General features: G+C 52.1%; 4 protein-coding genes across 4 annotated transcripts; 2 read left to right on the top strand and 2 right to left on the bottom strand.

Annotated features, from left to right (window-relative positions):
- The first annotated feature begins 511 nt into the window (after positions 1-511).
- BJX68DRAFT_226719 (RNA dependent RNA polymerase) lies at positions 512-4,117 on the top strand. The gene is made up of 2 exons (XM_071038563.1): positions 512-3,575; positions 3,638-4,117. The coding sequence occupies exons 1-2, from the start codon at positions 562-564 to the stop codon at positions 3,642-3,644; spliced, it is 3,021 nt and encodes a 1,006-aa protein (XP_070904645.1). The 5' UTR covers positions 512-561; the 3' UTR covers positions 3,645-4,117.
- Positions 4,118-4,204: 87 nt separating this feature from the next.
- On the top strand, positions 4,205-6,668 carry BJX68DRAFT_226718 (putative clock controled protein (Ccg-8)). Its single transcript, XM_071038562.1, has 2 exons — positions 4,205-5,023; positions 5,077-6,668. Exons 1-2 carry the CDS (start codon positions 4,714-4,716, stop codon positions 6,237-6,239), a joined length of 1,473 nt encoding a protein of 490 aa, XP_070904644.1. The 5' UTR covers positions 4,205-4,713; the 3' UTR covers positions 6,240-6,668.
- On the bottom strand, positions 6,526-7,362 carry BJX68DRAFT_262130 (uncharacterized protein; the record flags this gene model as incomplete). The annotated part of the gene is made up of 1 exon (XM_071044370.1): positions 6,526-7,362. The coding sequence occupies one exon, from the start codon at positions 7,360-7,362 to the stop codon at positions 6,526-6,528; it is 837 nt and encodes a 278-aa protein (XP_070904643.1).
- A 1,641-nt stretch (positions 7,363-9,003) lies between these two features.
- Positions 9,004-14,340, bottom strand: BJX68DRAFT_226715 (putative ABC transporter). The gene is made up of 5 exons (XM_071038561.1): positions 14,238-14,340; positions 13,331-14,168; positions 12,620-13,284; positions 9,216-12,572; positions 9,004-9,166 (listed from the first exon to the last, which is right to left on the bottom strand). Exons 2-5 carry the CDS (start codon positions 13,692-13,694, stop codon positions 9,137-9,139), a joined length of 4,416 nt encoding a protein of 1,471 aa, XP_070904642.1. The 5' UTR covers positions 13,695-14,168; positions 14,238-14,340; the 3' UTR covers positions 9,004-9,136.
- Positions 14,341-14,344: the final 4 nt, after the last annotated feature.

The raw sequence follows: 14,344 nt of genomic DNA, 5'->3' as shown, positions 1-14,344 counted from the left end.
GAGATGTATCTACTGCGGCAGGGGTCGTTTCAGTCTCCGTCGGCGGCGGCGGCGGCGCTCCGTGATGAGAGCCCCGAGGAGTCGCCCGCTCTGACGAGTCGGTCGCTGAAGAGGAGGTTCCGAATGGAAGAATGGGATGCAAATGCGCAATCTGAAGCGGGGGAGTCGACGGATGAGTTTGAGACTGCGCCAAATTCACCGGTTAAGAGCCCCGAGAGCGCGCAGTCGGACTCGTTGGAGAGGGAGAGGAACGGGAATGACTCGCCTCATAAAGCACCAAAGACGATGATGACGGGGATCCTCAAGAGTGCATCGACGTTTGTGGAGCGGCTGACTGCGTCGACGCCAGCGACGTCTGATAACTATCGACGATACGACGCTGTGCCTACATCTGCGCAGAATGCCGCCAACTACAGCTTCTCGACTTTGCCGAACACGTCGTCGTTTGCTCAGAATTCTCGTCATGGCCGGGTAGACACGTCGTTTAATTCGACGGTCACCTTTGCTACAGAGGCCATTACAGAGGATTTGGGGTCTACTTATGATGATTCGGTATCGAATATGCTAAGTGAAGAGTTCAGTACAATTCCAAATACGCTCCCCACGGATTCTACATTGAATGGGACGTCCTTTGGAGAGCCTAGGTATTCCGCCGAGGGGGATATCGTGGCGGAGCTTCTCCAGAACGGACCGTTTTCACTTGACAATCCCCTGCCGGCGTCGGTGCCGCTTCTGTATCGGTATGAACTGGAGCGGATCGGGAGAGCTTGGAATGTTCCCCTCAACCGCATGCTCGCGGGTGACAATATCTCGTTGAGGTATGACGAATTCTGGAAATGGATTGAAGGACACAACCAGCGAGATGGGAAGCCAGTACCCGACAAGCCGACTCGCAAAGCGTGGGATGCCGCCTGCGGGACGTTTAGAACACAGAAGCACTCTGAAGCCGTTATTCTGACGGGCGATCTGGAGTGGTGCACGAAGTCTGAACCCGGCGTCTTGAGACTGAAGCTGAGCCCGCTGAAGACGGAACGATCATGCCGCTTCGGCCGTCGCTTCGGTTCAGATCGGTTCCTCAGTTTGACGATACCTGCTCCGTCCAGACCGCCGGGCTATCTCCGGCTTCCCGATCATCCTGCTCTACTGCGTGAGAGTATTGCGCTGTGGCTGACGCAGAATCCGCATAGATGCCTCGGGAGGACGTGGAAGCCATTCTTCGTGGAAGAGGTCAAGCAGAAGCGAAAGGTACGAGCCGAGCCAAGGTTTAGGGTTGACTTCTTTGCTATCGATGGCGTCGACTTTAGAGGTCGCTTTAGCCCGTCGGAATTCCGAGTCTCTGCAAAGGATGAGAGTGCCGATGCTCACACGCCGATGAGTCTGGAGTCTCTCCTCGAGTGGCACTTGTCTCCCATGCAAAATTCCGATCAGACTAATCTCAAGTTGTTTCAACGAATGTCACTTGGTCTCTCGAAAACATTCGCCACAGTTGCGCTGAAACCAAGGCAAGTTCTATACCTGAGAGACCCTCCAAATCACAAAGTCATGAACGATGGTTGCGCGTTGATGTCGAGGAATCTCGCAAATATGATCTGCGACTCCCTAGGCATAACCGGTAATACCCCTAGTTCCTTTCAGGGGAGAATTGCCGGTGCTAAAGGGTTGTGGATGGTTGACGCTCACCAATCGCAGGTCTCAGCTAGCGGCGATGATGTCTGGATCCAGATCTCCGATTCGCAGTTGAAGATCAAACCGCATCCCCGGGAATGGCGCGAGCTGGTGGATAGCGATAAACTAACCTTTGAAGTCGTCAAATGGTCCAAGCCTCTACATCCGGTGGATCTGAACATTCAACTTTTGGCCATTTTAGATCATGGAGGTCCCGTCAAGGATTACATTGCGGACCTCGCTCGGCAGGGTATCCAAGGCGTAGCGCGGGATTTCGAGGAAGTCCTCAAACATAATAGTCCGGTCCTTTGCCGCAGCCTTGCGCAGAAGATCAGGCCAACGGCTGACAGCGGCCCCGCGTTCATGGCGCAAAGTAGGAGACGCTTAGAGCAGTGGATGTCAGATGATATAGAGGCCATCATCCGATTTTCGGAAGCTGGGTTCACTCCTTGCGACTTCTACCCTCTTCGCAAGCGATTGGGGCGGTGCCTGAGAGACCTGCTTGAACGATATGTTGACGAAATGCGTATCGAGGTGCCTCTGTCCACCTATGCCTTTTGTATCGCGGATCCCTACGGTGTCTTGGGGGAGAACGAGGTGCATTTCGGCCTTTCGACTAACTGGCGCGATGAGCAGGGTGAGTTCGAGGACAACTTGCTCGACGGCATCGACGTGCTTGTAGGACGTCTCCCTGCACATCTTCCGTCAGACATCCAACGCCGACGGGCCGTCTGGAAACCAGAGCTTCGGCACTTCAAAGATGTCATCGTTTTCCCTACGACCGGCGACCACCCATTGGCAGATCTCCTGTCAGGAGGAGACTATGATGGTGACACGCCGTGGATATGCTGGGACCAGAACATTGTCCGCAAGTTCCAGAACTCGAGCCCACCGACCGGAAATGAAAACTGCACGCCGGAGTATTTCGGACTCACAAAACATTCGGTGCCCATGCGTGACATTCATTCCATGAGCGAGTTCCTTGACAGCTCCTTCACGTTCAATTTGACACTGTCCAATCTGGGACGATGTACTGTGGAACACGAGAAACTTTCATACGACGAGTCGATTGATTCACGAAACGCAAAAGAGCTCTCGTGCCTACTGAGCCACCTCGTCGACGGCCGAAAAGCTGGCGTGCACCTATCGGAGACAGCTTGGCAGCAATATCGCAAGAAGATCAGTCCCCGAGTCCGAAATCTCCCAGCATACAAGAATGGCGAGCGAAAGCCGAAACGGGGTAATATCATCGACTACATACGCTTCAGGGTCTCGCGCGTAGAGCGCGACGAGGTCCTAACTAATCTCGAGAGGGCATTTCCAGAGGCAGCTTATATCCGCAGCAGGGATGCCGACCTGGTCCAGCCGTGGAACGAGGCTCGAAGACAGGCGGAAGCGGATCGGCATGGGATTGGTGGTGGTGCTGGTGGCGCAACTTCGCTATTCGCGATACTCAAGCAGGCGAGCCGCGACATTGACGAGCTGCAAAAGCGCTGGAACCGGTCCCTTTCGGGAGGGACTGGCTCGTTCTCGCCTCTGGCCCTGGAGGCCGCCGAGCAGGCCCGAGCCATCCCGGCGCCGGCTGCAGGGGACCACCCGATGATCCACGTCTGGCGGCATAGTCAGACAGAGTGGCTTGAGTTGATGGCGTCATATGCATACAAAAAGCAAGCGCACTCGAGTTTTGTCTTTCATGCGTTTGGTGAGGTGCTCTGTCAGATCAAGAGTCGGACTCTCCCGTCGCGCACAGTGTCCAATGAGCTCCTGGCGTGCTATCGGGTCAACAAGAAGGTGGTTGCACGCTTGAAGACGCAAGATGGGGAGGAAGAAGAGGAAAGCGGGAGTGATGATTTTGAAGGGCACGAGGCTATTGAGGCCATGTTCTTTGGGACTACAGGCGTCGGAGGATACTACGACCCTGACGATCAGTTGTCTGTAGAGTAGTGTAGATATACTTGGAGATGAGTCGCACCATCTAGGGATACCCAGTGAATACAAAGCGATCGGATTGATACCAGCCGCCCCACTTGTACCGATAAGGCTGACCGTGGTCGGTGATTCTTCTGTTGCTTCCCTGAAGGTGTGTTGGTGAGGGAGACTCCTGAGGGTGGCTGGCGGGGATCGGAAGCAGGAGGCGGTCAATATCCCGATCACTGTTCACATCATCACATGCGATGACCCGCAACGAGTTGACGATTGAGTTTTGAGGGCGCAGGGCCGCTAGTCCTACTCCGTACTAAACCGTAAATAGGATGGATGGCCTGGAGCGGAGAAAGACAGGGATGGCAAGAAGAGCAATGTCCCAACAAATGATCAACTTTAATAATCTGGAGGGGAGGTAGAAGCTCGTGAAGAGCGCCATTCTCTGTCTTCTGGTTTGCCTCCGGTGTACCCCGGCAGCAATACCGGCACTGATCTGGAATCGACGGGATGACAGGAAAGATTGTCAGTGGCTAGCGGTGGTCTGTCCCGAGCTCACATGCTAAACATGTGATGTAAGATGCCGCCGGTGTGCTTCACATCGAGAAGCCAAGTGCGAGCCATTAATGCATGGTCCGTTTGTTTGCTCCGGATTTTACGGAGCGTGCGAGGGCAGGGGTGCTTCCAGCAAGAGAGGAGGCATCTGATCGTCTTTGGATATTTTCCGCCCGTACTACTCGTAGTACGTTGTAAACTTGAACTTGTAATCTTGGAGGGCTAAACATAATTTAGACGTTGCCCGGACCATCACCAACCCACCTGGGGTACTTTTGGATGTGATCTCTAGAGAAATCGCAGGAACCAGCTCGGTCCTGACTTGCCTTGCTTTCATCACTCCATCATTATTTCTCTACTAAACGCCGTCGGCAGTTTGCGATTGGGTTGGGTGGCAGCTGAAAATTTTTCACGTGAAAGTCTCCAGACCCTCTTCTGCGGTTGCTTCAACGTCCAGTCAACTGCCCGGCCCTCGTTCACAAGGAAGGAAGGAACCCATTACTCCGTAGGCTGATTGCCTCCATCAGTCCGTCTTCGATCGATTCCCCCTCCAGTCTCGGTCTGCCAGCCGCTATGGACCGCAGTGACCGTAGTGTAGACGGCATTGCGACCCTCAACTCCTCCCTGTCGTCTGTCTCCGTCCGAGACGCCACCGCGAATCCTCCTCTCGCTACGACTGCTCTTAGCAACTCATCTAATTCGTCTTCAACCTCGCTCGTTCACTTATCTAACCCTTCCTCCGTCTCCTCAACTCCTCAACATGTGCCTTCCATGATGGAAGTGGAAAATACAGCCGTCGCTGAGGACCGCTCCCGTCGCGCCACCAGTGTCTTGTCTATGGATGATCTCGAAGCTGCACAAGCTCTTGAAGGACTTCGAACAGGTTCGCACATATTTTCGGTGTATACTTAAATGACTTATTACTGAGTTTGGCAGACTTTGGCGCATCCCCTAGATCATCCCAACACACCACCCCTCCAGAGACCAAATCACAACCCGAACCACTTCTCTCGCTATTGACCTCCTCCCACCCCTTGATATCATCTGCGATCAACGGCTCCGTCTCTGCCTATACCTCCTCCAAGTCATATTCTCCTCGGTTCAAGTCCGGTGCCGAGTTTATCGAGCGCAACATCGGCCCGCGCGTCGCGAATACCGTTGGCAACGTTGGCCGAAAGACAGGCATGGAAAGTGGTATACGCTGGGCATTGCAGAGACACGCCTCCAACTCATCAGAATCCAGTCGGTCCAAACGCCGCAAGGTAAGCGGGCATAATCATCCCACGGAGCAAGACTTGGAAAAGGGCTTGGAAGCAACAATGGGAGGTAGAACTGTGCGCGATGCTCCAGAGCTCTATCTCAACGAGTCGCTCCCTCCGTACGATGATGAAAAGACACCCAACTATGATGAGGTTGGTCGGGAGGATAAAACACGCCAGTCCACATGGCAGAGTCGGTTGATGATTTCGACGTCTGGTCTGGGAGTGGCAATGAGCGAAGAGTCGCTTCGGAGCTTGCAGTATTGCCTGACGTGGCTGAAGTGGGCCAATAGCAGGCTAGGGAAATCCATTGTTTCTCTGCAGGAGACGTTGAAGGAATGGGAAGATCTCCCGCAGAAAAATGGAGACGGCACGGTCACCGGCCAAGCATCGAACCAGACCCAGCTGTCGCAGCGCATTCAGGCTCTCAAGCAAGATGTCCTGACTACATTGAAGCAGGTAGTAGATGTCGTCTCCAAGTATGCCGGTGGAGCTCTTCCAGAGAATGCGCGCCATCTCGTCCGCCGTCATCTCACTTCTCTACCTCAACGCTTCCAGATGGCCTCGACCACCGTGCCAGAGGACAACGGCTCGTCCGAAGCATCCAGCAATGCGCGTCGGATCCTTGTCCTTGCGCAAGAAGGATTGGATATGATGTCACAGGTCAGTGGGGTGGTCAATGACACCCTGGTCAGTGCTGAGCACTGGTGCGAGCGGCTGGGCCGCAAGCGTCCGGAGAAGAACGCCAGCGAGGCGCAGCCGCGGGAGTACCCTTCGGACACCAAGCAGCCTATCTCGGACATACAAGACACGACAATGGCTGGTACGGAGAAGGCATAATTCTTCCGGCCACATTGGCCAGCGTCACACTTTCAACATATACCCTCTCTTTTTATTTTCTTACTTCGACCCCGCAGACCGACTGTCTTTCTTACTTGTGCATAAGAGTTTATCACTCGTTAGATATCGACCTCGCTTCGACAGCGCCAGAGTTCCTACTCTATCTCGGTTTATATGGCCATATTTTCAGTATATTCTGTCGCATTATTCCTTGTACCTAGTTCGTATGAAGTGAATCGACGGTCTATTGCACACCTTTTAAAACCAAGCACTTGTATGACAAAAGTTAGATGCCACCTCTCCTCTCCCAAACATACCTCCCTCTCAAATCCCCCCAATTCTGGCCCCTCCCGCGCTCAAGACACCACTTCCACCTCTGTGTATCCATGTAATCCCCCAGCTCGAACCATCGCACACCTTTTCTCACAAGCAAATAATGCAGATACGCATGGTAGTCAACCCGGTACTGCGCAAACGCTATCTCCTCTGGGGGTTTGACCGTCCAGTCGACATCGGCGGCCTTCGTGACCACTTTTTTCCCCTTCTTCTCATCACCACCACCCTTGCTGTCACCCTCCTCGCTCTCCTTCCCCTCACCATCCTCCTCGCGATCAACCTCCCTCGGAACCAACCCCAAGTATCCCATAATTGCATTAACATACCCCGCCTCATCCTCCGGCCCCATAACAACCTCCGTCAAAAGCCGATCAAGTCTCGGTAAAGCCTCCATCTCGCCCGGCGACAATTTGTTGAAGAATGGCGGCGCCCGGCGGGGATCATAAATCCCCCAGGCCGCATCATACGTAAACAGGCCCCAGGTCAAGTTATCGATGACGGCCATGCACTGCTCGTTTGTGCACGCGAAGCTCTTGGCGAAGTGGTAGTGCTTTAGAGGTTTATAGGGGGGTGGGGGTTTCTGGGGCTCTGCTGCTTTTCGGGCCCGGTAGGCTACCAGGTACGCCCACGCTTTGCGGGTTGCGGGGGTTACGGTGTTGAGGTCGAAGGAGGGGCAGGGGATGTTCGTGTTGGAGACGGGGTTTGGAGCGATGTCGCTGGTGGTGGGTGTGTCTTTGGGGTCTGGAGTGGTGGTGGTGGTGGGCTTTTCTGAAGGTATCCGGGGCATCTTGGTGGGTGTTCCGGGTACGGGTAATAGATTGATCGTGATTGCAGTAAGGCTGATTTAACGAGGCAGATTTGTTGCGGGTAGATGCCAGGAAGTCGGTATACAAGTTCTCTGGAGAGTAGACTGGTAGAGAAATGCATAGCCAGGACATCAATGGCTATTTTATATCTACCAAAAGACACAAGACAAAGACGCATCTGGCGATTGTCCGCGTGGTTTGTGGATGTGTTTGTTCGTGGCGTTTGTGCAGTCCTTTGTTGCCAGTAGCAGATTGTCTCTGCTGGAGCAGCTATGTTTGGGTGTTATTTCCATCTTGTCTTGGGCGTCTGTTTGGGGGTGAGTCTATTGAGATGTTAGGAAGTAAGACCTTTTTTTAGGTTTGCAACTTATTCATTAGGGAGGCGCTTTTTTGGATCGAATCAAGCTGGTGGATGCTAGTTATTAGGCGTGTGTTGTTGTGGATTATAGGTCTTGTTCATGCTGTCAGCCACATCTGAGACAATGGGTTGTTGAGACAATTGGATACTACCGCTATCAATAGAAGAAGTCCCAGTAGTGGCTGGTAGCTCTACAGTCAACAGAACTACAACCATGCGTCTGACCCTCTAAATCCTCTACATCTCTCTGGGCCATCAACTCAACAAGAGAGGCGGGTTCACATTCTCCGTCCTGCTTCATGATTATAGACAGAGTACTCACCTGGGATCTCAGCATGGCTGCGCAGCATCAGCCGAACCTCGACGCTGAAACGAAACCCCTATTCATTATTCTGTTCCCCTGGATATGTCTCAGTCTTTCGGCCCTCTTCGTCGCTATTTTCTACCATGGCTGTCTTGGGCGTGTTTCTCGATTTCTGTTTCCCGGGTCTGGAAAAAAAAAAGACGGGAGGCGAATATACATATCTTGATCATGATGATATTGACAAAAGTGAGGGCGAGAGCGAGAGCGAGAGTGATGGTGGGAGTGAAAATGAAAGTGAAAGTGGTGATGAAGACTTGGATATATCATTCGTGTATGTGCCAGTTCCATGAGCATTCCTCCTTGGGGTATATTGAAAGAGAGCCTATCTAATTATGACTATACTGAAACGATGTCAAAACTAGAGTGTGAGGACTTGCGAGAACCGAGGAAAATGGTCAATACTGTGGCAATGAATGGGCCGGATTTCCGCATGTACCGGCCGGCTGCACAACCTCATGGATGCTTTTCGGTATTGGGCGACCAGGACGCGAGTTAGTGAGCTGTGGACTCCCTTGGACAGCTAGCTACCCAGGATAACTGGCTAACCATCAAGCCTAATAGTGTCAGCTCATTCTACTCAATGAACTCGAACGCACCTGAGAGCCCCCGACCGGATCGAAGATACTGATGCTTTGCATCAGAACTGTCAATCTAGCTGTGGGTTGAAAAAAAGAAGATAGGTGGTTGGATATGCATGGTGCATGTAGTTGATTAGCCAATGTCCTCTTGAATCGTCGAATCTTCTCAAAGTAACAGGACCGGCCCAACTGCTGCAATGTAAAGGTCAAATAGCTGGGTTGCAGCGGTTGAGCTAGCCCCAATTGCCCGGCAGTTTCTAGGTTGCTTAACCTCAAGTCAAAGGCTCCTGATGGTGACGGAGGATTTTAAATCCTTGGATGTGGGCGCCAGTACAAACTACGGTATGGTCTTTCCAAAAGATGTACGATAGATGGCTTCTATTGACTTTATTTTTTTCTCCAGCTCGTACGTTTTTCTCCCACCCAACACCCACAGCTGTCTCATCGCCCAAATGCTATCGTCGGTTGAAGTTAAGATAGCGCGCCTATGGCAGTCAGTGAAGTGATCCTCAGAAAAGCAGAAGGGAAACTTACAGCGAGGAATAATATAATTAGGTTCGACCCCACAAACGCCGCGTATATACCCATATCCCTCCACCTGTCGTTGAAGCTCATCTCAAAGGCTTGGTAGTATTCGTCACCGACCTTGTACGCGCAGTATTCGCAATCCCGAGTCGCATTATTGGCCAGGTAGCCAATGCCGCCTCTGTCGAAGAATGCCTGCATGTATTCACCACATGTCTGACCGAGTGGGGCTTGGAAGCGGTTGAACTCTACAGCAGTGCAGACGACAGGTCGTTGGTGCAGCTCCGTCGTGACCATACCACTGATGATGCGGGTGAACGGGTCTAGCTCATAGAACCACGCTCGCCAGAATTTCGGCATCTGCGGCTTGGGAAGCATGACTCCGCAGAACAAACTGAACAAGATAGTAATGGGTGGATTGAGCTGCGATGCAATCATGGTGTTTGGGGTCAGGGCTTGGATCATCTGGCCTAGCGTCACGGCAAACAGTTGAGTGATCACGACCATGAAGAATTGGTAGCCGGCTCGATCACTGGCCGTCTGGAAGCCTGGAATATAGTACAGGAACAGGAAGAAGAGGACTGCACAAATCAGGCAGTACGGGAGTTCAGCACACACCATGGACACTGCAAATGCAAAGTTCTTGTATGTTTTGGACGCGGCTTCTCGATAGAAGATTATGCGGGACATTTCGTACCGAGGCTCGACCTGTTGAATGATGATGATGGGGATAATGGTGACATTGAACAGGACGAATATACGGTACTGCAGCGAAGCTCGCGAATCATCGAGCTGCAGGAACGCAAGACCTGTAATCAGGGAGATACTGACGTGGGTAAAAAGCCGCGTGAACCCGTATTTGCGAGAGCGCCAAAAGACAATGTTGGTCCGCTTACAGACGGCCTTGATCTGGTGCCACAGCGGCGTGGCGTATTCGTCTTCTACCTTGTCGGCATGGTTCTGCCTGGCTTCCTCCGCGCGTTTGGCCTTGATCTCGACGATTTCTCGCTTAGCTTGCTCCAGTTCTGGGGATTCTCTCCAGAACTCAACCCAATCACGGTTTCCTAGGTGGCGCGATTGGCCAGCGCCGATTGCATCGAGCATCCACTCGGCGGGATTCGCATCAGGAGGGCACTCTGCCCCGTTGCGGCGGAAATAGTTAATCAACGTCTGGCAGTCTTGACCAATATCACCAAAGTACACACACTGCCCTCCGCTCTTCAGCAAAAGGAGCCTATCAAAGTTCTCGAAAAGCGCCGAGTTTGGCTGGTGGATGGTACACAGGATGGCCTGTCCAGCAGCAGCGAGCTTGCGCAAGAAGCGCACAATGTTAAAGGCAGATTGACTGTCAAGTCCAGATGTAGGTTCGTCAAGGAATAGAAGCATCTCAGGTTTTGCAGCTAGCTCGACGCCAATAGTGACTCGCTTTCTTTCTTCAACAGATAGACCTGTCTCGGTTGTTCCAATAATAGCGTCGGCAAGGTTTTCCAGTTCCAACAGTGAGATAATCTCCTCAACGTACGCATACTTCTCAGACCGCGGTACATCATACGACTGACGCAGGTCGGCGGAGAAGCGCAAAGCCTCGCGAACAGTTTGCATCGGCTCGTGCACATCCATCTGTTCCACGTATGAAGTACCTCGCTGGAAAGATGTACCAGGCTTTGCACCGTCCACCAAGATGTCACCACCAATTACGCCGATGTTCTTTCTCGCTGCAAGAACATCCAATAAAGTCGTTTTACCTGCACCAGATGCACCCATCAAAGCAGTCAGTTTGCCGGGTTGAACATAACCATAGACATTGTGCAGCAAACGACGGGTACCCGACGGGACAGGCACATCGTAGCAAACGTCTTCCCAGGTCAGGACCGACTTCGAAGTAAGCGAAATATTGTCTTCAGAAGTGCTCAAGTCCTCCGGTCGACGGTTGGTTCGTTTTTCCTGCAGAGCCTCGTTCAAGGCTTTCCGCTCGGCATTCTCTTTCTGGTAGAAAGTGACAGTCTTGCCGCCTGCATTAAACCGGACCACTTCACCAAAGTAGAGATTCATTGCAAGAAAAACAACAATCAGGGCCATCATAATACCAAAGTTCCGCCACAGATCTTCTCTGCGGTAGTTGAACGTTGTGGCAAGGTAATTTGCACCAGGAATGATTGGAGAACCAGCTTCACCACCAGCTAGTGTGCAGACCTGGTGGCTCATGTCATTGTAGCCCTCTCCATTCGGAATCAGAGACTCGCTGGTGCAGGTCATGTTGAGGCCCTTGAATTCATTGACCATCAAGCTTGCAAAACCCAGTCCGAACGGGTTGACGTAGTAGAACCATCGTAACCAGACCTGTGCGCTTGGCCACTGAACTAGATAACCAGATGTCAAGATAAACAAAGTGATAAGAACAGAGACAAAGTTCAAGGCGTGGTCAAACGCTGGCGACAGACAGCCGATAGTTCTGAAGATGACAGTCATGTTGATGTACCCGGTGAACACAAGCAGGACAAAAGTGAAAAACGCGCCCGCATCCCGAGCTAGACCACACATGAAGTACACGATGATGCTGAAGACGAGAATTCGAGCAATCGCAAATGTAGCATCGACGAAGATCTGAGCAATGAACAAGGCGCTTGGCCTGTAAAAGGTAAATTGCCGGTGTTTGTTCACCAGCGCTCGCCCCATCATAGTAGAGGCCAGCTCCGAAAATGCTTGGAATCCATTGAAGAGGAAACTGGTGAAAAGGAGACCACCCCTTGTAAATGCACCAGCACTAGTGTTTGGTAGGTCAAGCCAGACTGTTCCCAGAATGATTGCAACACCAGTAGAAGTAATCCAAGAGACGTTGAGAGCAAATTTATCCTGCCACTTGATGAAGAATTGGCGCTTCATGAGGGCCCAGACTTGTAGGTAAAACGGGATGAGGTAGACCGATGATTTCGACGTATATTTGCGCTTGGCTTCTTGGTTGGCAATCTCGAAATCTTTATGAACTTGCTTTTCGTGCTGAATCTGCATTCGGTAGGTGTCCATTTCTTCGGAAAGCTTCTGGTTGAAGACGGACTCGTCAAAAGCTGATGCGAGTGCCTCCGGCGTCGATGGGACATTGGTAGAGTCGCGACCTTCTTTATACTCTCGTTCGAAAGGGTCGGTGCATGAAGTAAGGTAATCGGGCGTGGTCTGACGAGGCTTCTCCTTGTACCCGAGATCCTCAAAGTACTTTCGCGCCTCTCCCGCGGGACCGAAGAAGACTTGCCGGCCGCTGTCAATCACCATAACCTTGTCGAATTGCCTGTAGATACTCTCCGATGCTTGATAAAGCGAGACAAATGTCGTGGTCTTGTAGATATTGGTCATAATCCGCAGCGATTTTGCCTATTACTGTTAACAAGTCTTGGCCACATCTTGTGCACACAACTTACCCAGTCAAGAGCCGTCGAAGCATCTAAGCCGCGAGTACTATTATCCCATGCTAGGACAGTAGCAGATGTGATCATCATCTCAGCAATGCTGACGCGACGCTTCTCTCCTCCGGAGACACCTCGGATGAAGTGATTTCCGACAATAGTATTGGCAGTGTGTTCGATGTTAAACATCTTGAGCAGCATACTGATCACTTTTTCCTTGAATTCCTCCTTGGAAACTCCAGCAGGTCGTTTACCAGGGGTCTTTGTATTGAGAGCGAAATCTAATGTTTGTTTGACAGTCAGGGTCGGCTGATGGACATCATCCTCTTGGTTATAGACTGCTTCGCCGCGGAATCTCTTGGAGAACGTATCGGCATCGAACGGACCATATAGGACCTCGCCGTCAACTGCTGTGTAACCGAAACGTTGGTTCGTTATCGCCTTGAGAAACGTTGTACATCCGGAACCAGGACGTCCAAGAACGAGCACCATCTCGCCGGGTCGTATCATGCCGCGAAAATCTTTGAGTATATCAAATTCCTTTCCTTTGTTGTTGTAGCCTAGCCACTCCCTGGCCAAACTGTATACATTAAAGAAGTCCACAATGGCGTCTGGAAACGTCTTGATGATGCTTTTGGAACCGCCAATTCCACGAACCGTGAGCTTATCCCAGATAACCCCTAGGTTGTTAGAAAGTGCAGGCAGAGCGTCGGGTACTGAGCTTACCGATGTGTTTACTCTTGATACCAGCCTCCACTTCAGCTTCTCGGTTCCCGCGCAAGGCCGTTTCGAGATCCCAGTCCTCCAGAGAGTCGGTTGAGCAGGCGGATCGCTCCACGTCCTTGCTGTGCACTTCGTTCTTCGATACCCTAGAGGCATGCTTGGAGAGCCGCTGAGCTTGATAAGAGATCTTAGAAAGCTCTCTGTTCAGCTCAGCAAACTCCTGCTCGGCCCTTGCGACATTGACGCCCGAGTCATGCGACACCTCGCCCTGGGGATTGCTGTGCCGGATCCATTCCCGATTCTGTTCATAGCTCGAATCGAGAGTATCCGCGTCTGAGCTGGTTGACACGCCCCGCTTCTCATCCATGGCCGGTGTAGTAGCACGGGGAGCTATACCAACAGCGTGAGAGCAGGCTTCAGGAAGCACAAGAAGAGAGCAAAGGGAGAGAAAAACTTGACCGCGGAAATTTATCTTGACAAAGGACGTTCCAGAAGCCGGGGATAAGTGGCGTATCCCCACCGGAAGGCCCAAGATGCCTAAAAAGCCATAGTAAATATAGTTAGGGGATTTAGCAGCCGGGGAGGAGGGGGCGACGAAAATGCATCCTGTTGGCTCTTCGCCCCGGGCCCTAGGCCCCCTCACAGGGGTCCTAGTCTGGTTTGGGGTTTAGGATCCAGCCTCTTTCATGGAAATGGGCACGGGCACTGCAGGATAGCTCGAGGCCGCGTCTGTTTGTCAAGCAGCATCTGCATGGATTGGCCGATCTGTGTGAGCTATCGCGGACTCGCGGACGATATCTTGTTTCATGGTAGCATCGGGGACCAGTTTGGGTAGCGGTTTCTGGATCCAATCGACTTAGCAGTCAGAAATTTCCACGCTAAATTACAGAAACTGGAGGCCGCGTCCTACTGAAACCCAGCGTCCTGTAGAATTGGAGAAGAGGTCGGCAGTTGCCGACAGCCGGCTGGGCCTGCCACGAACTGACTCGAAAGCTGTGCCAAGCAAAATCTTTCATT

This window comes from Aspergillus pseudodeflectus (assembly GCF_044049435.1).
Source record: "Aspergillus pseudodeflectus strain CBS 756.74 chromosome Unknown BJX68scaffold_3, whole genome shotgun sequence".
In the NCBI taxonomy this organism is placed as follows: domain Eukaryota; kingdom Fungi; phylum Ascomycota; class Eurotiomycetes; order Eurotiales; family Aspergillaceae; genus Aspergillus; species Aspergillus pseudodeflectus.
Note: the sequence above shows the minus strand (reverse complement) of the source record. Positions and strands in the feature narration are given on the sequence as shown.

What these genes read in the sequence shown, in the direction of transcription:
- BJX68DRAFT_226719 (XM_071038563.1), top strand. Translation starts at nt 562, where the DNA reads ATGCTAAGTGAAGAGTTCAGTACAATTCCAAATACGCTCCCCACGGAT.
- BJX68DRAFT_226715 (XM_071038561.1), bottom strand. Translation starts at nt 13,694, where the DNA reads ATGGATGAGAAGCGGGGCGTGTCAACCAGCTCAGACGCGGATACTCTC. An exon ending in TATCAAGAGTAAACACATCG is followed by an intron (nt 13,285 to 13,330) that starts GTAAGCTCAGTA and finishes CTAACAACCTAG; the next exon opens with GGGTTATCTGGGATAAGCTC. An exon ending in CTTCGACGGCTCTTGACTGG is followed by an intron (nt 12,573 to 12,619) that starts GTAAGTTGTGTG and finishes TAACAGTAATAG; the next exon opens with GCAAAATCGCTGCGGATTAT.
- BJX68DRAFT_226718 (XM_071038562.1), top strand. Translation starts at nt 4,714, where the DNA reads ATGGACCGCAGTGACCGTAGTGTAGACGGCATTGCGACCCTCAACTCC. An exon ending in TCTTGAAGGACTTCGAACAG is followed by an intron (nt 5,024 to 5,076) that starts GTTCGCACATAT and finishes TGAGTTTGGCAG; the next exon opens with ACTTTGGCGCATCCCCTAGA.